This window comes from Dipteris shenzhenensis, chromosome 31 (genome assembly GCF_047967505.1).
Source record: "Dipteris shenzhenensis isolate YYH24624 ecotype China chromosome 31, Dip_SZ_1.0, whole genome shotgun sequence".
Taxonomy (NCBI): domain Eukaryota; kingdom Viridiplantae; phylum Streptophyta; class Polypodiopsida; order Gleicheniales; family Dipteridaceae; genus Dipteris; species Dipteris shenzhenensis.
Window position 1 is genome coordinate 27,823,402 of NC_141626.1, and position 24,660 is coordinate 27,848,061.

At 41.3% G+C, this 24,660-nt stretch overlaps 1 protein-coding gene across 2 annotated transcripts in view; it reads left to right on the plus strand.

Moving 5' to 3' along the window:
* LOC147881288 (RNA-binding protein BRN1-like) overlaps positions 1-1,971 on the plus strand; it is a 46,438-nt gene extending 44,467 nt beyond the window's left edge. Inside the window, exons 9-11 of one of the 2 annotated variants that reach the window (XR_015544000.1) lie at positions 119-418; positions 1,304-1,338; positions 1,491-1,971. Coding sequence is in view for 1 of the 2 variants with exons in the window: in XM_087402238.1 (XP_087258364.1) it covers positions 119-246 (128 nt within the window). In the remaining variant the exon portion in view is untranslated. Of the gene's footprint in view, positions 1-118; positions 621-1,303; positions 1,339-1,490 lie in introns of those variants that run through there. The other variant, XM_087402238.1, reaches the window with a different exon arrangement.
* Positions 1,972-24,660: the final 22,689 nt, after the last annotated feature.

Below are 24,660 nucleotides of genomic sequence, written 5' to 3' on the forward strand. Positions count from 1 at the left end.
GGTTGATAATGCAAATGGCTAGCTTTTACTTAAAAAAGAATTAATTAAGCTTGGTTTTTCTTGTGAGTAGCAAACCTGAGAATGTAATAACCTTGCCCGATTTTGTGGAACATTTCAGGTTTTGTAAGCTATGATTCACCTGATGCTTCCAGGGCTGCCATCAATATCATGAATGGTTCTCAGCTGGGTGGGAAGAGGTTGAAAGTACAGTTGAAAAGAGACAGTCGACAGAACAAACCATATTAATGTGATTTGTCCAGATGGGAGACAGGTTGTTACAGATGTTGGCTGACTGCGACATTTGTATTTGCCACTCTGTAAAGCATAGTCTGCTGGAAAGTTACCGTCTACATTACAGAATGGACTTTAAGGATTGCTGAGCCTACAGCAGGAAATGCTGCAGCAGCCACTTTTGAAGGTGTGGGGCAGTAGCCACTTTTAAAAGTACATTCAAGCATGTCTTTGATGGGGAATCCGTGATGTCATAGATGGTGGCATCTTTAATACTGTATGAAGCATTAAGTATAATCACTGGCTAGCGGTGCTATTGGTTTATAATCTTCCAGTGCATCAGTTTGAACCGTTATAAAATTGTCCAATTTTGTTTCAGGTTACCGTTTTTTCCTGAAGTGCATCTTATGTTCAGAGCCATCATTCTGTTACATGTTACCAGTAAACTTTGTGGAAAGTAACGTGTTTGCACTAATGTGGTCAAATGTTGACGTTGATGTGCTTTTAGTTCAGTTTGCCTGATTTCTTACGGAATACTTGGGAGTTCATTCCACATGTCACCGTGGATCTATTTTGTTGTTTCCCCAAACAGTATTCATGTTCTTTGTGTGAAGTGGGGGCCAGAAGTGGAGTTTTTTGAGGGTTGAATGGGCAGGAATTCTGCCCGACAAGGATATTGTACAACAAAGTGTGAAGTATCGTATCTCCCATGTTAAAAGTATGTTCCGAGCTATGTTTCGTGGCCGTTCCGGTGATTGCCAGGTATTGTGAGCATTTTGTAGAGTGGGTCTTTCACCTTCAAATTTTTTTGTTTGAAGCTGGACCAGTATAAAGTTTGTGACTTGTATAACTGTCGTGTCGCCTTCCACTGTATATGTGTATTACACCCTTTGTTTATTATGATTAATACCACTGTTTTGTAATTATTTTCTTGCTCTATCTTTAGTCCAAGTTGAATAGTGCAATTTTCCTGAAACTTTTGAAGGTTCTTAAGTAATTTCAAATGCTGGGTAGTTATATTTGTGCAAATTTAACATTTTAGCTTACAAATCAAGTTTTTGTTGTCTTGCAGGTTTTGGACGTTTTTAATCCAAGTAAACCGATTCTGTAAGTTGCCAAATTTTCTAAACTGTGTATTTATACAAACTATCTATGTTTCCGTTTCAGAAATATTGCAATGATGTTTAATTTTGCCTAGTAGGAACATTGCTGCTTGCTGTCTTTGTTTGGTTATAATGGAACAGGGGTTGGATGTACAGGCCTTGTTTGGGAACTTTTCAGTGGAATGGAGTGTCTCTATGGAGGATGCTTTGTAGCTTTCATGGTGGCCAGCTTAAGAGATAATTATAGCTCTAATCAGTGTTTTATTATGCCTTCAATGCAAAGTCAAAGTTTGTAAATATTGCTAATTTTGGAAAAAGTGCAAGGGCTAGCCGATAATTTGTTTTATGTGTCGAAGATGACCCAAGTCATAAAAACCATCCAAATCTCTTTAAAGAAATTGTTCCAAAAGAAAAAAAAGGAAGGGGGGGGGGATGTCTTTGCCTCAATTGGAAGCCTGGAGAAGACTTAGGAAGGCAGTTTGGACTCGTTGAAGAACCAAGTGCCTCTCCAACGATGGCATTCACGAAGTGGCCGTAATTTGGAACCGCCTCCCAATGCGTGTGGTATAGGAGATGAAAGGCAGTGGCTTTGGATTGCAGGGTTTGCTTAGAATCTTCAAGGTCACACAAAGATGATGACCCTACCATAGCTAGAGTTGCCATTGTGTCTAGTCCCTTTGGTTGGTTGGCTCTGGGTTGATAGTCCATACTTCACCTCCGGGCTCACCCTACTAATCCTTTGCCATGGCATCAGATCGAGTGAGTGGGCACTGTGATGTCTTGGTTGAGGCCTTGGAGTCGCCCCATCTAAGTGCAGTAGTCTCTAAGGGGGACCGTAGCTCAAGAGAATTGATTGCGCTAATGCATTGCCATTGCCTATGGATCCTCGTTTGCATGGTGTTTTCACCAATCTTTTTTATGCGCCCCGCTCCTCAAGTGCCACAAGGTGCTGTATCGTCGATCTAGGATCCTAAGGATTTGATTGGACCAATGTTCTATTGTGCCCAACTGATGTACGTATAGGCTCCTTGGATGGTAAATGCCAAAGTAGTGGGCCACGTGTCATCTCCTAATTGCACCATGGGCTTGATGAAGCAAGACTTGCAAAGGTGCGTTTAAACCCTTGTCAAACATTGCAAGATTAGGAGGCCCTTCCCATTAAGGGGGCTTTCAAAAATATCCATCAAGTTGCCATGCCCCTCCATTCTTTAGGCTGTTTTTGTATAGCAAGAGTTTTTTGGACTGATGTTCTCAAGCAAAGTCTTGTAGAATAGCCATGTTAAAAAGGATAGCAAGTCCCCTCTTGGACGAAGGAACATTCACAATTTGCCAAGCCACCTAGTCTTTGATGTCTCATGTGTTAATCTGACCTTACCCAAATAAAGCTATGAATGAGACTTTAAAGCTTGTCATTCATCCTCTATAGAATCATCAATGTGCTGCAACATAGTAAACCCTCGTCTATAGGACTTGGTTCACTATCAAAGCTCTACTTGCAAGGTAGAGCTTGACTTGGCACCTTAGTTACCAGGGAAGGGGAACGTTCCTAAATTTCAAGTGCCGGAATGGGAACGTTTTGGGAAGGGGGAACGAGGGAAGGGGAACTGCAATGCCACATCATATGACACGCCATCAATTCATATAAAAATATACCAAGTATGAAAAGAAAACTACTTTTAGCAACTCTAAACTTTCCATTTCAGCTTTACACATTTAAAGACACTCTTAGAATACTCAAAACTGAAATGTACATGTTTGCAATGTGAATAAAGCCTAGTAGATTGTAGAATACTATAGTTCCGAGAGCATATAATATGCAAAGTACAAAAAAGGGAGGCCATGCCTCATGTGGGAGTGTAACTAGGTCCAAAGGCTGCAATCTCCTTCACCATATCGATGAAGTAAGGATTGTCGTTTTTTGCCGTGAGTACATCTGCTTGTTAGAATTAGTGTCATATTCTAGGCAGTGACCAATGTAATCCATAAGTGAGCTAGGGGCACTTTTCCCTCACTAGAGGTTTTTCCCCCTAACCACAGTTGGCGAGTTAGTGTGGTTTTGTCACTTAGACAAAACCATCTCCACTCTTGTTTGTACCTCATCTTATCATTGCATATCCTACGTTTTTCTCTCTAGCTCTCTTGCTTCCTTCTTGTCGACTCATTCCTCTCAAATTTGGTATCTAAGCCTAGCTCCCGGACCTGCCTCTGCTTCTGCACATCTCTTGCCCCAGCTCGAAATTCGTACCAGCAGCTCACCGTACAAGCAGCTCCATCCCGTTTGTACAATGCTGCACATACTTGCAGCTCAGCGTCGTCTGTACAACAGTGCGCTGCTTTTTGTCTGTACACCCTGCGGTTCGTTGTTCGTACACTTGGTATCTGTCTGTACACCTAGCGGAAGCCATCAGTATAGGTGCAATCTGCGAGTGCCGTATCGTATGGGCTGATCCGTACAAGATTTGCCAGGCATACCGTACAACGCTATATAGCCGTACGCGATATCGCCGTACGACTATTTTGAGTGTACTCTATACGTCCGTACTGCATCTGCCAACCGTACACTCCACATAAAGTTCGTACTGTACGGGATGCTTCAATACGTGCGATGCTTGACCGTACATCTTGCCGTCCGTACAGTCATCGCATGTGACTGTACCATACAATGTTCTTTTCTCTGCAGGGTCTTCTTGCAGGAGAGTTTTGCAGGGATAGCCATTGTTTGGCAAATCTGTTGGAAAAGAATTTGGGGCAGATTTTCTTGCTTTGTAGGCTTTGCAGATAAATCTGCAAATTTGAGGCTTTTGTAGGCAAATTGCAAAATTTGGGGCTTTCAGTAAATTTGCCCTCATTCAGTTGCAATCTCTTGTAGGAATTGGGGGCTTTTGCATTTTGGATGCAATTTGACAGTGGACAGTCACTTTGGGAGTTTTGTAGGCAATTTTAGACTCAGATTGCGTCACATTGCATACATTTGCCATCTTTTGCAGACAGATTTGGCAGATTTTGGGCATTTGCAGAGCATTCTGGTACATTTTAAGCCTTTGATAGGATGTGACAGCAAGCTGTCATTTTGGACAGATTTTTGGCAGTCTTTGGTTGTGCATCTTTGATCCCAGGTTGGGATTTGACTTGTCAGATTTGCTGCATTTTTTGTTTTATCTGGCAGATATGGCTCAGAATAACCCCAATGAAGTTTTTGGTGTCCTCACTCAGGAGGATAGGTTGGATGGCACCAACTACTCTTTATGGAGTTTTATGGCTCGCAATATCTGAGTTGTCAAACACCTATGGGATTATGTCAACGGAGATGAGACACGGCAAGAGACTATGGTCACACCTGTCACTCTTTCTCAACAAGGTGGAGGAAGTGGTGGAGGTCACGCACAAGGTGCAGGACAAGTGTTAGGTGCAGCAATTGCTGCTTTGGTGTCTCCCACACACGAACAGAAAAGGTGGGATTCATGTGATGCACAAGCTCTTTCTGTTATCTCCCTTCCTGTCAATTGTCCAGCAGAGTTATCTCTAGAACTCTTTGGACCTTGTGTTGACTTGCTTTTTTCAATCCCGTACATTCTAGCAGGTCTCTTTCGGACTTCATTTCATTTCAGCCCTAGAGGTGTTGTGCAGAGAGAGACTTGACAATCAACCTTGGAAAGACCACCAAGGTTATGGTATTCAACACACCTCACATGCAGTGCTCCTTCTACTCAGTTCCACGTATCGAGACGAGCCAGTGGAGATAGTGCAGTCGTACACCTATTTAGGAGTAGTCTTCACAAGACCCCTTTTTACTATGTGAAGACCCCTTTTTACTATGGCATATGTAGTCCATGCACGACTCACATAGGAGCGGGGTGCAATAGCCCGATTGAAGAGACAGTGCTTCGAGGCACACTTTAAGGATCCACCGAAGTGCTGGCTCTTCGATACCCTTGTGCGAACGACTGTCATGTATGCAGCACCCTTTTGGGGATGTGATGTACCGATAGCAGAGTGGTGGAGATTGGAGCGGCTACAGGTGACTATGGGATCTTGGATGATTCGGAGCAAGCCCTCAGTCCCGCATGAGATAGTACAGGTAGTGTTTGCTATGACATCACTATAGATTGATTCCATCTTGCAAACATTCATAGAGTCTTGGACTTACTCCAGGGGAGACTACCGACGCTAGCTCTGGAGTCATTCAGACGACTAGCTGAGAGTAGGGCGGACAAATGGTATGCAAGTATATCCATATGGTTTGCCAGCACGTATATCCATATGGTTTGCCAGGCATGAGGATTCATATGGATAGGCTCCCTACCTTTCAGTACAGTATGGATGCACCTCCTAAGTCAATCCCGTGAGATGAGATTAACCTTATCATACGGTTAGACCTCCTTCAACTCCACACATCTCGGACTGGGGGGAGATCAGGAGCTCCCCACCAAGAACCAGCTCTACCGCAATCAATTCTCGAGAGTCTCGAAGGAGGGATTCATTATCAGACCCCAGTATCTCAAGGACAGCGGAGTCTCACACACGCACTGAGGATTGCCATTGGGCAGATGCGGGTTTCATCCCATCAACTAAGGATTCAGACTGGAGAGTAGCATAGATACCTAGAGAGTAGCGGATTTGCATGCTATGCACGCTACGTTTATGCACGGGCCTCTATGAGAGACCAAAGGATCATCAGATAGAGCTCATGTTTGGCAGTGAACCACCTAATAGACAGCCTTATAGGGTCAATGCCACTCAAAAAGAGGAGATTATCACTCAGCACTTGCTAGCCAAAGGGCTAGATCAGCCTAGCTCCTCTCCTTTCTGTTCCCGTGTACTTCTATTGCAGAAGAAAAATGGTTCCTTTCGTATGTGCGTGGATTTATCGCGCACTAAACAAAATGACTATTAAGTAGATTCCCTATACCATGCATGGATGATGTGCGGGATCAGCTTAGTGGAGCTTCGTATTTAGCAGGATAGATTTGAAAAGTGGTTATCATCAAGTGTGCATATAACCATAGGATGTGCACAAGACAGCTTTCCGCACTAGTTTTGGTGTGTATGAATATTTAGTAATGCCATTCGGATTTACAAAGGCCCATGCTACCTTTAATTGAATGATGGATTGTATCTTCTGTCCTTACAAAAATTTCACTAGTACCTTCTGCGATGACATCATGTTACCGTCTTCCAAGAGTTGTGTAATCATCAGCTCTATGCCAATAGCAAGAAGAGTGAATTCTTCCTGAAAGAGATCCATTATTTGAGACTGCTACACACACAAACACACATATACACACATGGTTACGTATATACCTGTATGGACTCACACCTTTTTTAAAATTTTTAATTTTTTTTGGGTGAAATCCATATAATCTTATATTACAAGAAGCACTTACCAGAGAGTTAACATGCAATTAGAGAGAGAGAGAGAGAGAGAGAGAGAGTAGGCGCGCTTGTGCGTATGAGAGAGAGAGAGAGTAGCCGCCTTGTGCGTATGTGTGCATGCGCGCGCACACACGTTTTTTGGTATGAAATCCATTTAATTTTATATTACAAATGGAAGTTCCCAAAGAGAACTTGCAATTACAGCATCAAGAAATCTCAATATAGGATAATCTGTCGAACACACAAACAATCTTAGAAAGATTTATTGAGCGTCATTTAGAAGTATTGAATCTTGGAAAAAGCCGAATCTCCAAAAACTCTATGATTTTTGTCTTCCCATAGAGTCTCGAGTCTCCAATATGGAGCCGCGGTGTCGAACACACACAACCACAAACACTCACACGTACATGTACACACACACACACACACACACACACGTGTGCATGTGTGTGTGGAGTCAAGCTAACGATGTGTTTTATAACACATAAGCTAACTGGTTTCAGTATGTGTTGTTATTTTTAAAATTTTAGTGATACTTTGCTAGGAATGTCGTTTAAGTTGCATTACAAAACGATGGACTTGGTTAAAAGTGATGCATGTTGCCTCCACATGATGTGAAGGCATCCCTTAATGCTTTATTGTTTTTGCTCAAAGATTGGCTTGTCAAAACACTTAATTCACTAATTTTGCCAAAACCAATGGTGAAAATCATTGAATGGGACTAGTATTTTAGACCATGGATACAAATATCTTTGAAAGGCGCGAGAAGCACGTGGAGAAGCTTGTCTCCCAAAAGAAATTGAAGATGTCATCAGGTCCTTCTCATCTCATGGTAGTGCTCTATTGTCACATGTGCACTCTACTAGGGCATCGATCGTACGACATGGCTTGTGATGGCACTAGATGCACCTGGTCCAGTCCCACTTGCATAGACCAAGATTATGATGTGCCCTTTGATAGCACCAGATACTCCCGGTGCTCTCTTATCTACCGAGTTGTGTATTGTTTCCTCCTTGTAGTCTTAGTCCACGTCCACAAGGACAGTGGGGGGATGCACATATTGCAATTGATATCGCAATTGAAATCAATTGCAATTGAAATCAATTGCAATTGAATATGGTGGTGTTAGTAAAGACTCAAGATAATCAGTTCCTTCATAGATTCGGTAGCTTATGTAGGTCTATATCTCTAACATCCTCATTGAGCGTGATGGATTCGGTAGCTTACATAGGTCTACATGCCTAACTTCCACATTTAGCGGAAGTATGTCGTTTTTAAAAAAGAAGTGCTTCATTGAAATTTGAGATATAAGACGATGATTATCAACTAACTCATTTATTTTAAATGTTTTCAAGGAAGGAACGTGAAGAAAGTCATTGCCTAACTAGAGAAGGAAGTCAAAGTTGGATGGAGTCATGCTGCACTTGTCATGGAGATACAAGAGCTCCTAAAGCATAGGCATGGGAATGCCAGGTACATTTAGTTACACTTGTTTCACACACACACACACACACACACATTTTTTTTTAGTAATATCCAGTGCAATATATTTATATGCTCATAAATTTACATGATGGGAGGTCCCCGAAATGGAGAGTATCCCAAAGATTAGAAACATAAAAAGAAAAGCTCTATGCAAGAAGCATCCATATCACCCTCATGGCAGGCATCATATAAGGATTGCCGCAATGAGACTCAGAAAGATTCATATGACTCGTGAATCTGCCGACCCAAGTAGGCCAAATTATGCTCACTCCAGATTGTCCAAATAAATCTGCCAAAGAGCCAGAAATGTTTCCCAAATCTGTGACTCTGTCAAAGCAAATGAGGAACAGTCTCTGAAGGAGCCTGACATCTTAAACATGTGGATGGTGCAATGCGACATTTGGCAAGTGTGACTCCCACTGACAATGTGCCTGTCATACATCTCCAAAGAAAAAGTCTTTGTTTCAATGGCATTTTACATTTCCATAATATCCGGAGATTCGTCCGTCACCATGAGAGGGGCTTCCTTATATGCCACAGAGAATTAGCATATTGCTGAATCCATGGAGCAGGCTGAAGAAGCCTGTAGGCTTTGATGGAGGTCAAGGCAGGAAGAGGAACAGGACGAGTGCATGTATCAAAGGGCTGCAATTGCCAATCCATAAGCCTGTCTGTGTCAGCCACAGGAGGAACAGGTAGAAAAGGACGCAACAAATCAGCAATTTTCTTCCATATAGACCTATGGTGCATTCCCAATGCATAGGAAGCAGTGGCCCGAGGAAAAGATAAGACATAGCCCTGATCATCTACCACATCATGTATGTATCTAATTCCCAATTTCATGAGATTGTATGCCCGAACAGGTTCCTGTAAAGCGAGTGGAATGTCAAAGATGGCACTCCAATGAATACTTTCTTTCCTCATTGAGTTTGTCCCCGAGCAATTATCAGGAGCCCATTTGACCTTAGAAACTACTTGTTTCCAATCAAGTATCAGAGCAGTAGAGAAAGGACAGCCAGGTATCTTCCCTATAAATCTCCCAATGACAACCTCCCAATGATCAGTAGTCCAATGACCATAAGCACAAGTCCTCATGTTGACACACATGGATGCTATCATACAAGTCCATGGCTGTTGTTGGCGGAAAAAAGTATGGAGCATAGTCGCCTTCCTTGCAAGTACATGATATCTTACATTGAGGACATTAAGTCCACCATGCATCCTAGGAGAGCACACCATTTCCATCTTCATCAGTCTCAATGCTTTCACAGCAGTTTTTGTCCTCCATAACAGCTCCATAGCTTGAGACATAAAGGCTGAAATATCCTTGGAGGACCAATGCAGCAAAGGCAAATAGAACTGGACATAAGACATTACAATGGACTGTACTATTCTGAGCCTGACATGAAGAGGCCAAGTAGAAAATTTCCAGTATTCCAGTTTATGTTGAAGTCTTTGGAAGATCCATTTTAGCTGCTGCTTCCTGGTGATATGCCATCCTATAGGATATCCCAAATGCCTGACTACATCTTTGGAATGCACCACCTGACCTGGCCAAAGAATAGAATGCCAGTCACATTGTTTCAGGGGAAGTAATTTAGATTTGTCAAAATTGACATGCAATCCCGCTGCCAAACCATACAATGAAAGAGTGGTCATAAGCATGTGAACTTCCCGGGGAGAATTCTGTGGCATAAAGAAGGAATCATCAGCATATGCTTGTGCCAAAAAAGATGCAGCCCCAGGGATTTTAAGACCAGTCATCTGTCCTGTGTTTGTAAGATGATCAAGATACATTCAAAGGGGGTGGGTCGCAATGGCATAGAATAGAGCACTAAGAGGGCAGCCCTGTCTAACTGATCTACCCAATGTCCATGACCGAGATAGACGACCCCCAAGAATGCACTGAGAAGTAGGGCCAGAATAAAGCCAGTAAACTGCATTTGCTATCTTGGGACCAAAGCCCAACTTTGTCATGATTTGAGAGATAAAATCCCATTGAACAGTGTCAAATGCCTTAGCAATATCTACCTGCAATATGAGCACATCTTGATGCGAATACTTAGCATATTAAATTGCAGTCAAGGCATTGGATATATTATCATGGATTTGTCTTCGCGGCACAAACCCATATTGATGAGGATGAAGTCCCGCATCCAGTATCCTGTGAAGCCTATGCATAATCATTTTGGCAATGAGTTTGTAAACTACAAGCATCAAAGTAATAGGCCTCCAATCTGACATATGGTCACACAGATGTTTTTTGGGCACAAGTTTGACTATGCCATGCTTCCAAGAGTGCGGCAACTGATTTTCTTGCCAGGCAACATTGATCATTTGCAAGAGGACTTCACACACACACACACACACACATGCACGCACGTATATATATATATATATATATATATATATATATATATATATAGAGAGAGAGAGAGAGAGAGAGAGAGAGAGAGAGAGAGAGAGGGACGATACGATATGGTTGTATTAAAGTCCAGGTGAGACCGTTCAGGATCCACTGGATTGGTGATAACTATCAACTAGTAGTGAGTACTTGTTGGGCTAGCTTGTGTGCTAGCATGTGTATCTTGTTTCGATGTTCCAAAACCTCTTCAAGTAGGTCCCAAGCTTCTGGTCTGGCTGCTCCAGTAGAGTTTTTAAGTTATCTATGCTGCCCTTATATCTCTCTGATGTGTGCATAAGCTCTGCATCTTAGCAGTACATGCTGCTGATTTTCCACCACCCCTGTGGGGCAGATTTGCAGATCCTTTCTTCTTTTGGGATCCTGGGTCTACCCCTCTCCATTTGAGATCATGTGAAATAGTTCTGAATTTTCAGGTCAGGTTCAATATCTATTCGTGAAACTAAATAAGTGCTAGTTCATGAAGCTCTGTCAATTTCCCACCTTATGTTTCGTCTAGCCCAATGCCCAGGAGCCAGACAGCTCACCCGACCAGGAGTCCTAAAAGGTTTGTGGAACATGGACCTACCAGCAATGTGTTGCAAGGCAGCGCGGTAAGTGAAGCAACACACAAAACACATGCAGCTCAGCACACAGAAAGAGCTACAGTTCATACAGTCTGTACATGAACAGAGCTAATGGTTGCTAAGACCGGACCAGTCTGCTGGGCCTGGACAGATATGCATGGGGACTGCGCAGCATCTAGCAGACCAGCAGCTGTGGAGAACAGCTAAGCAGCTGAACAGCGCGGACAGTGGAGCAGCATGCAGATGTCACGCCACATAAGCATGGCACGGAAGCAGGCTGACGAGCAGTGGCGGGCAGAGCAAGCAACAGTGAATGACAGGACAGCCATGGTTTAATTGAATGCGCCTTGTAAGGCAGAAGCACACAGCGTGGCATTGATGCAGACTGACATGACTTTGCAAGCAACAACACTACAGCATGACCCAGATCACACACTGCCAAGCAAAGCAGTGTGAGGCATGGACTTGCGGGTCACAGCTGACGCGACAAGACACACAGCGTACATCAGCAGTAAAAAGCCATGCAAGCAGACTTGTGGTAGACACATGGCAGTCAACGTCACTAAGGGCTTGTACATGTGGCAAAACCACCGCAGTTTGCACATACTAACACCTCACCACAGCATGATGCAGACTCACAGCACTTGACCACTACTACCGTGCGGCACTTTTTATGCTTTTTTTTTCAAGAAGAGTATTGATTTGCTCTTTGCCAGGACTAGACCTAGTGTGAAACCCTGTTAGTATGACACCCTGGTATGGCCTTGTAGGCCTAGGACACTAGTTTTAGTTAGCATTTGGGACACTTAGGTCAGTTAGTCATCCTATGACTATTAGGGCGTTTAGGCCCACCCTAGTCTTAGATTAGGGCTGTAATGTCATTTTGTAGTTTCACTTCTACATATGCAATAGATGTACTGTTTTGGGCTGTTGTTGTCTGCTGCTCACTTACATCCGAACAGAGGTATCAAAGCATGCTTCTGATCCAGCCCGGCCCCTCACATTTGGAGAGCCCCGCTGCTGCCTCTGCTACAGATCTGCACTATCCTACATCTCGGCCTTAGATTTGAGTGCAGGAAGCACATTGAAATAGGAAAGAAAAAGCAGTCTTGCCTTGGAGTTACTGATGCTTTATCTGCACGTGAGAAGCAAATATGGGTCATCATGATTGCGCTTTTGATGTCACGTGCAAGTATAATCCTTTGATTTTTTATCCTTGCCACTGATGCATTTATTACTTGGTACATTGATAGTGGTGCAAGCACATAACTTGATGCAAAAAATTGTTTCCTTCTTTGAATGATGCACTAAGGGTGGCATTGTGACTTGTGCTAAGAATGCTTCTTATGATGTAAGGGGTGTTGCCCAAGCTGAATTACTTCAACATCCGGTAGTCTAGTCTTTCTTTATGTGTTCCAAGATTAAAAACGAATCTCACATCTATTTCAGCTATTTCCACATCTGGATATAGAGTTGTTATGGTTACCGTTGTGCGGTCTATGATTTCTAAAACGATAGCTTCATTGTTCATCATTGGAATAGTGACTAGAGGTCTCGATCAACTTGATGCCTGTGACAGAGACAATCACCGACTACTTGGAGTAAAGTTTTTAGTCACTGGACACACTTATGGCATGAGCGTTTTGGACTGTGAGGGATGCTTGGAAAAATGCATTGGTTTTCTTTTTCCAAAGATGGAAATGTTGGTGTAGGCATCAAGCTGCATTTAGTTTAGAGTGATGTGTGGTTCAATGCGGACAACATATATTGGTGGATATTATACCTTGTTACTTTCATCTGACTCTCACCTGTCATACTTGGGTTTATCTATTAAAGCTCAATCACGTGTGTTTCGATGCCTTTTTTATGCACATTTTTTAAATCAAATGTAGTACAAGCTTGACGATAAGACATCCACATTGATTACAATTCAAAAAGAAAAGGCTATTGTTTATCCAGCCAAGTATTGGGAAGATAATATGTGATCGTTGCTACTTTGAGTGGTCAGTGTAGATCGTGTACTATCTACTGGTACATGTGAAGAAAACCTTCATATCGTTGGATTTGATCACTGAGTGGGGGTAGAAATTGTAGTAGGGTCATCAAAATATGATGAAGCCTCATCAATGATAACATCTATGGATATGATCAATCTTTGCTTGATTGATGTGTGTCTTGGATTCCGTTGCTTAATCGGTAAAGACACTTGGTTGGGATCTCCTCACAGGCTTTTGCCCAATAGTGCCCCAGGATACCTCTTTCGACTCTGCAATGACTTCACTCGGATAAATGTTGTGTCACAGGCTTTTGCCCAATAGTGCCCAAGGATACCTCTGTCGACTCTGCAATGACTTCACTCGCATATCTATTCTGCATTAGGACTGTATCTACACGTGAATGTCATTTATTTCCATAATGCTTGTGAAAGGCATTAATGCTAACTTCTATTCCCCTCGTGCTTTTCCACCATGGCTTTGATGTCTTTGCAAACAGTGTCAGACTCATGTTTTAGGATGTAAATCCAAGCCTTTTAGAGTAATGATCTATAAATATGATTTAAGTGTAATGCTCTGTGTGGAAGTATAATCCCATACTTTTGAATGTAATTTGAAGAACATTTGAACTTTGATACTAGGATGTTAGAAATGATTGTCTATGTTGCTTCTCTATGCCACTTGAGACTCGCTATTATGTCTTTGAAAATATGTAAGTTGAATTGCTTGTAGAGTATTTGACTTTTTCAAGGATACTAGATTGTTGAGATGTCCAATTGTCTTATGCCATGTGGATGCAATCTCTGGGGTGGAGACTATGCAGGAGGCAAGGTGGATGACTTCTGGTAGACGAGAACGATAGACAACAAACTATCGATATGGTATGCGAGTTGACTATTTGGGTTCGAGGGACGGTTGGTTGATAGAGTAGATCGAAGAGTAGCTGAGCAGAATAGACTGTAGAGTACGGTAGAGGCACATGGTGGAAGAATTTTGGGTGGCTGTGGTGGTCAAGCCTCACGGGAGAAGTTGGTAGCACCTGAAGGGTAGTTGTAGGTGCAAATAGAGCAAAACTGAATGCACCATGCAGAGGGGTTGCGTACTTGCATGATGGACAAAGACTGAGTTTCAAAGACAAAGCCACTTTTCGCGTGCACAAATGGCATGGTATTGATTCAACAAATGGGGCTTGAGAGAAGAGATTGGAGCTGCAATGCAGAGGCATGATGGAGTAGGCATCCTAGAGGGAGAGGGAGTACTATGGGGGTAGCAGACTCTCTCGCGGTGGGGAACTTCAGCAAGGTCATCAAGGCTAGTGTGGTGAAAAGTAGAGGGGAGTCAAACGACTTGTGAAGGTGAATGATGGGCTTGTCATAGCTCGAGATGATAGAGTCCAAGGCGATGGGGTTATGTTAAAGATCTAAAGCTCAAGGGACCATACTCAGAGTGCACAAGGCTCCCATAAATATTGGAAAAGGAAGCTTGTCCTCAATTGCTTAACCAAAATAGAAGTAGAATCCTTGTGTTTTAGGATGCTCTTTGTTGCACCTTGGATTGCAAGCTCAAGCTTTGATGCCTATTAAACAAAGTTTAAAAGCTCTAATATTCTTATCATGACCAATGACGATGGGGCTTGTGATACTGTGGAGGTCATGCTTGTTCGTTACTTCGTGTCAATTCTTCAAGATTCTATGTGCTCGTGAGCCTCTCCCCTTATGTATTCTTGGTATTTCATCTCTCTCACTATGTGAAACTATTCCACTCAATGTGGATGTTAGGCTTGCAAACATCTATCAACTTTTGTTGATCAAATGTTTTTTCAAAAGCATTGTTAACAACAATTCCTTTAGTTGCCATGTCAATCTCAACATGTGGATCCTCCTCTATCCTCATTCGGATTTGATAAAAGATGTGAAAAGAGAGTCCTACATTACTAGTAGGTGGGAGAGGTCCATCTAATGGGTTTATTGTACTCTCTTGTTTTGTCTTAATAGAGGTAGGTGGGAGAGGTCCATCTAATGGGTTTATTGTACTCTCTTGTTTTGTCTTAATAGAGATTGTTTGTGATTATGAAGCGTTGCCAAAAAGTCTCATAATCAATGTCTAACCGGCAATATGGCTCTTCAATGGGCTTGCCCTGTCTGGAGAGAATTGTCTCCATGGTGTGTGGAGACTCATTTGAATTTCTCCTTGTCACAAGGGTGTCTTGATGTCTCAATGGACATTGGTGTGAGAAGCTATTATTGAACTATTAGTGTACATCAACTTATCTTTGGAAAATAAGGTAAATCATCCAAGATTGTCTCCATAGCACTCAGAGGCAACCTTTAGTTGTTGTCAAGTGTATGAGGATGTGGGAGAGATGATTATTTTGTGTTGTTTGGAGCATCATTTAGGCATTGTAACTTTGGACTTCATGTGAATGTAGTTTATGCGATGATGCTAGTAATAGTTTAAAGAAATACTCAAAAAATATGGTGTCAAGTTTCTTTTATTTAAAAAAAGCATATCATTTTTTATTGCAATTTATAGTAGTTAATTTTTTTTTCAAATTTGTGATCAAATCTTTGCTTCTTGTCTCTAGGAGACTATCTATATGACAAAGGACAAGTTATAATGTCTTCTTGTTGTACTTTGTAATAGAGAAGACTTGATTTTTTTAAATACAAAGACCTTAAGCCCTTTCCCTTTTCGAAGATATCCTTTTAGTTGATGGATATATATACTTCTTCCTAGAGATCATTTCTTATTTAGTTGATACGTGTTCTATTTGTTGATTGTTGCTAGAGAAACCAAAATTCTAATTGAATCAATTTTGTCATTAAGGTTCAAGCTGCAAGCGATTTTACTTTGTACCTTTTAGTTGAACCACCTAGGCTATTAAGGTTTGTACCTTTTGGTTGAACCACCTAGGCTATCCTTCCCTTGTCACTATTGTTTCTGTGGTTTGTGGATTGTTTTTTGTTTGATGTGATGTTGAAAGTGATACTTTTTACAAATTTTTATGAATTAATTAGATCAAACGACTTAATTCTCTTTGCGTTGTTTAGTGCAATGAGAACCATAAGACAAGTCCTTTCAATTATGTTCTAGGATCATCATCTGCATATGTTAAGCAATTAATAAGTGCAAAGAAAATCATACTTTCTATTGAATGTGTTGGTAACCTACTCAATAGATATTTTGTTTTACTAATGGCCTTTTTCCAATACTAAAATGACAAATGATTTTCACCCTACATAGCTCTAGCGTTGTTTGTTGAAGTTTGCTTTTCCTTTTTGCATTGTGTTTTGTTAAGGTGTGTTTGCACATGCGAACTATGAATGGAATGAAATTTTTAGATGACATATTCACCACTAGTATTAGATCTGAAAATGTTCTTGGAGCAGGTAATGACGACAGAAGGTGAACGTTCTTGTATAGAAGGCAAACTATTGGAAGAAAGACTTGAGCTTGGTTGGGGCTTCTTGCTTTCAATCAATTAGGCACCTGCATCTGTTGGAATCGTTGTTTCAGCTCTTGTCATCTTGAACTCTTTTACCTATGCTCCTCTTTTGAAAAGTCCCTCCTTTGCATTGGAGAGTGTTTTGCGCTCTATTTATGTTGAAGAGAGTTCTGCATTAAAGAGCTCTTGCATTCCAGCATCTCCTTTGCAAACTGTTTATTTTTGCGGTTCAAAAAAATGGTTTTGCAGATTAGTTTAGTGTGTAATCTCCAATGGCCAAGAAGATTTCTTCAAAGCCCCTTGGAGTTTAGCTATCTACAACTCCTCACTTTCCACTATCCGTGCATTGATCTATTTAGATTTCTTCATCACACGTTGGGCGTGACTCCCTTCTAGTTAGGAATCTTGCCTCAACTCCACATGCTAATCTTATTGTTTAACAACCTAGGTAGCTCCATCTGTCGTTAGCACCCTCGAACGAGTTGAGAACTATGATGTGCGAAGGTCATGAACCTTGTGACTCACAGGTGTCCCGTGAGGACTTTGTGATTTTAGGATCCTTGCTTGCATTAGTTGTTGAAACGACCTAGTGCACGTTTCGAGCTTGTACCCATTGAATCGGGGTTCTAGAGTTAGTAGGTCATATATTTAGTTCTAAGTGCAAAATGTGTGTTTGTTGCGTCGATCAGACTCAGGTCTTACTTGCATTATGTTGCAGAAGCGATAGAGAGTTTGAGCTTTTTGTAATACGCAGGGAGAGTTTGAGCGATGGAGAATTGGGCGCAATCGGGTGTGGAATTTACAAATTTGGGAGACTTATTTTGCAAACAAAGCACAATAGACATGTTCTATTTTGCAAACACTCACCTGAAGAGAGCTCGCAGTTCGATACAAAAAGGAGTTACATGTATAAATGGGAAAAGGAAAGGAGTCTGTTGATATTGTTGTTACATCGTTGTCCATCAACATGTGATTGCCAAGGATTGCGATGGTACCTTCATTTCGCACTTGTTACACCACCAGATTGTACAACACAACTTGCATTTTGAATATGTTTCTTCTTGGCACCATCATGTATGAACCCCTCGAAAAATGCAATGTCAAATTGGGAGTTGACACCATGATAAGGTAGCATTGATATTATGTTGGAACGAAGTCCCTCCACAAGCAGACCACACACCACTTGAGGGAAAATTTTGGCATATGTGTTTGAGTCAATAATAGTATCATTCCTTGTGCCATTTTGGATGTAAAAGATGCTTGGAGGGATTTAGAATCGTGAATTTTCAATGCTCATGTTCGTAAGCCTAAAATAGTATAATTTTGATGAAGGATTGATGAAAAGGGGGGTGGAGATACTATCGCTATTGCCATTGGGTAAACAAAGATTAAGAACAAATGCCAGTGATACATGCAATATGAGAATTCAAAAACTCTAAGAGTTGTGAGATAAAGAATGTTTTTGACCCAAGAAACTCTTACCCACTACTACTTGGCATCAAAGGAAATTGAAGGTTTTGGACAAGTCCATAAATAGAAAGAAAAAAAAAAGGAAAAATAACATATAGCCTTATACCAAGACTATAGATTCTTCAATAATAGCTGCACACGAGGTAAATAATCAATCTCTATGATCGATAAAAGTGAATAGAAGTTCAATTGTGATGTTTTCTTGAAGGACCTTCATGCCTCGAAGATGTGTAGGCAAGAGTTGTTATTCTTTCTTCTTATTTGTAGGCTTGCCTAAAATTTTTGATTCCTTTGATGCCAAGTAGTAGTAGGAAAGCGTTTCTTGCTACGATAATGCTAGGCAACCCTTTAGCGTCGATTTAATTGATAGCGTACTCAGAGCAGTATTATGTAGACACAATAGACTTCATGTGATCTTTGTTACCCACAAGCCTTGCCTCTTTACAATCCCATGCACTCTACAACTTATGACAAATATTTCTTGCCAAGACTTGCTTAAATTCATTTGGTTGGGTTGTCAATAGCTCATGCCCAAGAAGTTGTGGCCACACAATTCGATATGGGATACATAAAGGCTAAAACTAAAAGAGATTAAGTGCTCCTTTTTTAAATCGGTAACACTCATTCATGATTAGAGGTACTTTATAAGTATAATTTTAAACGTATGAAGGTTCTTATGATATCCTTCAACCTGTATATCTTGAATTCAGCATGAATTACACACAAGGAACAATCAATATATGATTTGAATTGGTATTTTACATAACATTAGGTCTCCTAAAAACTCACGCTACTCCATAATATCCTATTCAAGACATATACAAAGTATGGTTGAGTTCGGAACTTGTTAGACATGTTAAAGAATTTGTAAAAGATCAAATTTTGTCTTGTCATCAGCATTCACTAAAATTACATTTAAGGCCATAGATCATAATGAAATGATTATTCATAGGAGGAAATATAAACATATGTGTCAGAGTGGGCTTACAAACTCTAATAAAACTCATTCTAAGCAAGAAGTATGACCATTTTATCTATAACTTGAGGAAAGAGCTTGAAATGTCAGCACTAGGTTGACCTTAAAACTTTAGGTAGAACTCAAACTAATAGGTGCAATTTCCAATCCATAATAATTTTAAGTTTTTTTAGCATATAAGCTACTATGGCAAATAATCAAAATCCCAAAATACCTTATTGATGCTTTTGAATAATTATAGGAAGTTGCTAGGGTAACATGACATATGTCCTACAAAACTAGTGCTAAAAGAAGACAAGGTAAGAACAACGCTCATGATAAACAACATATGGAAATAATAGACATAGAGGCAACAATGCAAATAAAATGTATATCATAGAATGACAATGGAACCAAGTACACCAATCCACATAGGAGATGGAGCAAAGATCACTCATCCAAGATAGCAATGCAACAGGCGAGCTTGTACCTGCAGTCTCCCTCTCTCTCTCTCTCTCTCTCTCTCTCTCTCTCTCTCTCTCTCACTCAAATTCCATACAATCAATGAATGAATTGTGTTGACCTCATCCCTCATCTCCCTCTCTTCACCCTCACCTTCCCCTGGCCAAAAGTCTCCCTTCTCCCTCTTATTGGCTATCCCCCTCGTCTTTAGCCATCCTGTTGCTTCATCTCTTTATGTTTTCTGCAACAGCTAGCTTTTGTTAACTTGGTGCACCATAACTACTCCATGTGCACCACCTGTGTCTTTGATAAGGATCTTGACCAGTGGTGGTCGCCTGTGTTCTCTCGTACCTTCTACATGTGGAGGATAGTATCCATGTGCATACTCTTTGTAAATCCTCAATCTTGGCCATGGGACCCATGGTGGGTTGGGACTGTCATGTACCACACCAAGTCTCGATCATGTACCACACCAAGTGCAATCATGTAGCACGCCAATTTTTGGTCATGTATGCCACCAAGAATCGGTTAACAGGTCCCCCACCACTATTATTTCATCATCCCGATGAATTTGGTGAATTCGGAGCAAGGTGGAAGTGGTGGTTAAAAGAAGCTTACTTAACCATGTGAATAGTAAAATAAAATGGGAACTCAAGATAGTTACATGTGAATAATTGGCTATCACATGAATGAGCTGAAATATGTAGAGAAATAAAGAACTGTCAAAAATGGAAAAAACAAAAGTATCTGCCTAGAATCATGCATCAATGACCAAAAATTGGTGAATGAACATTGTAACAAGAGCAATAGTCATCTCGAAGAGGGAATTCGTGTGGTTGCCAGGGCAAAGGCAACCCCATAGAATCAAGAGCTTCAAGTGTGGTTGCCTCAGGCAAAGGGAAATCTATAGAGGTAGGAGCTTCAAGAACAGTAGTGGATTGAGGTGCGGATGAGTGCAGCTCTATGTCTATCTCATCATCGTTGTCCATGGTCTCCATCATCCGCTGAAGCTCTCTATATTTACTTTTATACTTTGCACATCCCATCTTGTAAGTGACAGCCTTCTATCGATAGTGGTCCTAGGGATCTTGGACTACAATCAATCAACTTATTGCGTATTCACCTTATCCTAAAGAGAGGTGGACAGGACACAAAGTTCTGATAGCTTGTGTAGGTGCACCCCACGTTGCTTTGCTTTAGCTACAATTTCATGGCTAAGTATTCAGCCTGCATATTGGCCAAATCTATCCTAGTCGATTTGAGATCTTATTGGAGCTTTTGTGCAACTTGTCGTTCAGCTTGGACTATTGGATAGGTGTCCATTCATCTCTTTCCCCTTGAAAGGCCTTGACCTCTTTGTCATTTGTGGTATTCACCTATTGCAACTCATTGATTCTTTGATCATGCTCTTGCATCTCCAAGGGTACTTGTGGAGATGCAAATTGCAGCCACACTTCTTCCCTTGCCTTCTCTCTCTGTACATGGTCTCTAGCTGGTTCTCCACTTCTGGCAGCCAGTTCAACCTAAGGAAATTATGATAGAGAGAAGAGTATGGAGCTATCCCCAGTTGGCTAAATCTATCACTGAGCACACAATTGCGCATATGCAAGGAACGCTTCACCCAAGAATACCTGTATATATAAGGGGGCAGGGAGGTTTAGGAGAGCCGAGTAGTTAGGGACTACCTTGGGAGGCCGGGGGAAATTGTCCTGCACCAAAGTGCATGAGAGTATGAGATGGTGGGTAGTCAGTGGGTGACTAGACCAAAGCTTTAAGCGGAAAGGGGGAACTGATTGAGGGTAGGCCACTAAGATGGGCCCTTGCTAAAAAATAAAATTAGAATCTAGAAGTTTAAAAAAATATAAGCGTAAGGAAAAATAGTTTACTTGAGTATTTTATAAGGTTAGGGAATCATGACTTTATAAGATATTATAGTTAATTAGCTAGAGTTAATTAAGAAAGAAATATGATAATTAGAAAGTATAATAGGAAAGATTGGAGTAATTAAAAACAATAATAAAATAAAAGAAAAGGGGGTTGGAGGAAAAAAGAAAAATGGAAGGGAATAGTAATAACACATTTTAAAAGATTAATAATTTAAAGAAAATTAAAAGGGAAAAAGGAAAATCAAAGAAAAATTAAAGGGACAATGAGGAAAAAATTAAGAAAAACAAGAGAGAGAGATAGAGAGAGGGGGGGGGGGCATAAAATATGACTTAATTAAAAAATTACGAAAAAGGAGGAAAACATAGGAACAAGAGTTTAATGAGGGGAAACTAAGAAAACATTAAGGACAAAAATGAAGAAATAAGAAATAATTAAAGAGAATAACAAAAAGGAAGAAAAAATAGAGATTTAAGGAAAAATTAAGGAAAACAAAGAAAAAATAAGGAAAGTTAAGGAAAATGAGAAAAAATAAGCAAGGAATAAGGAAAAAAGGAAAAAATAAGAGACAATTAAAGAGAACAAGAAATAATTAGGGAAAACAAGGAAAAATAAAGGGGGTTTAAGAAAAAAAGGTAATAGGAGAAATGATAAAAAATAAAAGAAGACAAATATTAGGGAAACTATAAAAAAAGGGGGGAGAAATTAAGGGGAGAATAAGGGAGTTTGAGGGAAAAGAAATTAGGGAAATTAAGGGGGGTTGTTGAGGGGAGCTCTAATGATGAGCAATGATCTATATTATGGACGATCCATCTGAGATCCTGGCCATTGTTATCTTTTTTTCTTCCACATCCAAGTCACCCATGGGTACTAGAGAGTCAATATTTATGAAATGGCCCAGTGGAGGCTACTTGCCCTCAGGAGTCATGTTTTTTGCCATGGAATAAGTGAAAATATCGTCCAAGTCCTCCTCCACTAAGTCAATCTATTGGTAGTGCTCCCTCATGAGATGCAAACATACATCTAGGAACTGCTAGGGATGGATTTCTTTTGTGAGTTGGCCATCTTTAGTTGTGTCTTGAGACCACCAAAATAAGATGGGTTGGCAATCTTCCTTACTAGGCAGTTTTCGATTATCAAACACTATCTCAACTTGGTTGCATTCGTGCTCCTCTATCTTTTGTATGCAGGATCTTGGGGAAGAGTGCCTTTCTTTGATACCGGCTATCTGAGCTGAAGGGCCTAGTGAATGGCCAAGTGAGGAATTGAAGGAACCCAAATCTCCAAGGAATGTGAAACCAAGAGGTAGCAGTAGTGGTCCCATAGGTTTGGTACTACAAGGGAGGTGGAAGATGCCTGCATCTATTTCCCTAGTGATATCTAAAGCCCTAGTGATCATAGATTGAGGATGTACTATGGTGTCAGTGGACCGAGTATTGTGCCATTTGTTGAGACTCGAGCCAGTGGGTTGCTAACTAGAGCACATGTGCCCAAGGACAATATGAGATCTAGGCTGAACTTGTGGTCGTAGTAGTAATCCACCCAATATCCAATGGAAGACTCAGACTTGGCTCGACAGTGGGGAAGAGGGAGTCAGGCATAGAGAAAGAAGGGGGAATAGGGGGAGAAGGTGAAGTGGGGCCCAGAGAAGTAGTAAGTAGGGAATCAAGAGTAGAGGTGCAAGGGGGAGCCAGAGGAGAAAGTGGAAGGGAATACAAAGGAGTAGTGGAGGTGAGAGTGATGAATATGAGGATTGTTGTGGGAGCACTAAGAGATGGTAGGGACACTGGTAGGGGAGTAAGATGGATAGTGGCAGGGTGGGGGGCAGAGAAGCCTTGAGAATACTAGGAAGAGTGGCAGAGAGGGGCAATGGGAGGATGTGAAGGGATGAATATAGGGAGAATGATTGTGGGGTGAGCTTCCCATTGGTATATTATGTAAGTCAGTTGGGGAATACACAGGTACAATCGTGCTTACCATGCCTCTTCCTGACCGTGCTCTTGAAGCTCTCACAAAACAACTTAGCATACTCATACAGTTTAGAGCTAAATAGTGCTAGTAACGTAGGTTTGTAACTCTATTCAGGTAGAAGTGACCTTTCTGTGAGTAAATCTGAGAGAAGAAATACCTGGCTAGGAAATCTCTAGGTATTGAGGCCTTAATTACATATCAGCACACTCGGCCCCTATGGATGGACTTTGTAGGAGCCAAAAAGTTCTCGAGGCATGCAGGTAGTGGAGACGACCTTGGATAGGAGGTGTGTTGTGGGAGTCCAAGATAAGCCGAAACCACTGTGGGGGTGAGTACTTTCATGTACCAAGAATGAAAAATGTCTTGTCATAAGAAGAGATAAATACCCTGCACATGGACTCATCTACAAGAGGAAACACAATCCCATCAATTTACAAAGATAAATTCCTTCGATATCATTTGTGGAGAGAATTGTGGACAAGGAGATATTTGGATCATGGAGGGAAGAGAAGGTGACCTGAGAAGTGGAAGAAGCCAGAGCTATTGATGTGGGCGAGAGGGACTGAGACTGGTTGTCATCATGGTCCCCATGCAGTCCTGAAAGATGGTAGTTAGAATCAATAGCATGGGAGGAGTCAAATTGGTGTTCGAAAGAAGAACAACCAAAATCAACATCATCCAAATCATGTTCATCATTGAAGATATGCATGGTGTTTTGTGGTAACTCTGAGGATGAACCCGGAACTGGGTTGGTACCAGGTGGACCACCTGTACACTTCTTTGATGGATGACTTGCTAACTTGTAATAGCCATGTAATGTGCCTTTGGCAACCTTGGGCTGATATTTCCTTTTGGGAGCCATGAGAGAAGAGGGTTGAATATGAAAGCCCTTGCATATCGATGGTAGGGAGAAGATAGGAAGGAATTTGAGCAAGTAAGGCAATCAAGGCAATCAATCGATTGAAGGGAAAAACTGCTGGAAGCTGAACTTGAGTGGAGGAAGGGCAACAAGACTATGAAAAAAGTGTAGAAACTCTTGGAAGCTGGGATGGAAGAAAGGGCTAGTGGAGAAGTGGGAGATGGAAGTAGTAGCACACGCATGGCCAAACCATCCCGCTACCTACTTGAGGGATGGTGATGAAAACACTCTGCCATCACACTTGTTACCTATTTGGGGAGTATGCCAACCAGCTATAGATTGACTTGAGGAGCACGTCAACTAGTTCGAGACCTACATGAGGGTATGCATGTCTTTCAGATCCCCTTGTGAGTTGGTCACCCTTGGATTGTTCCTTGCAC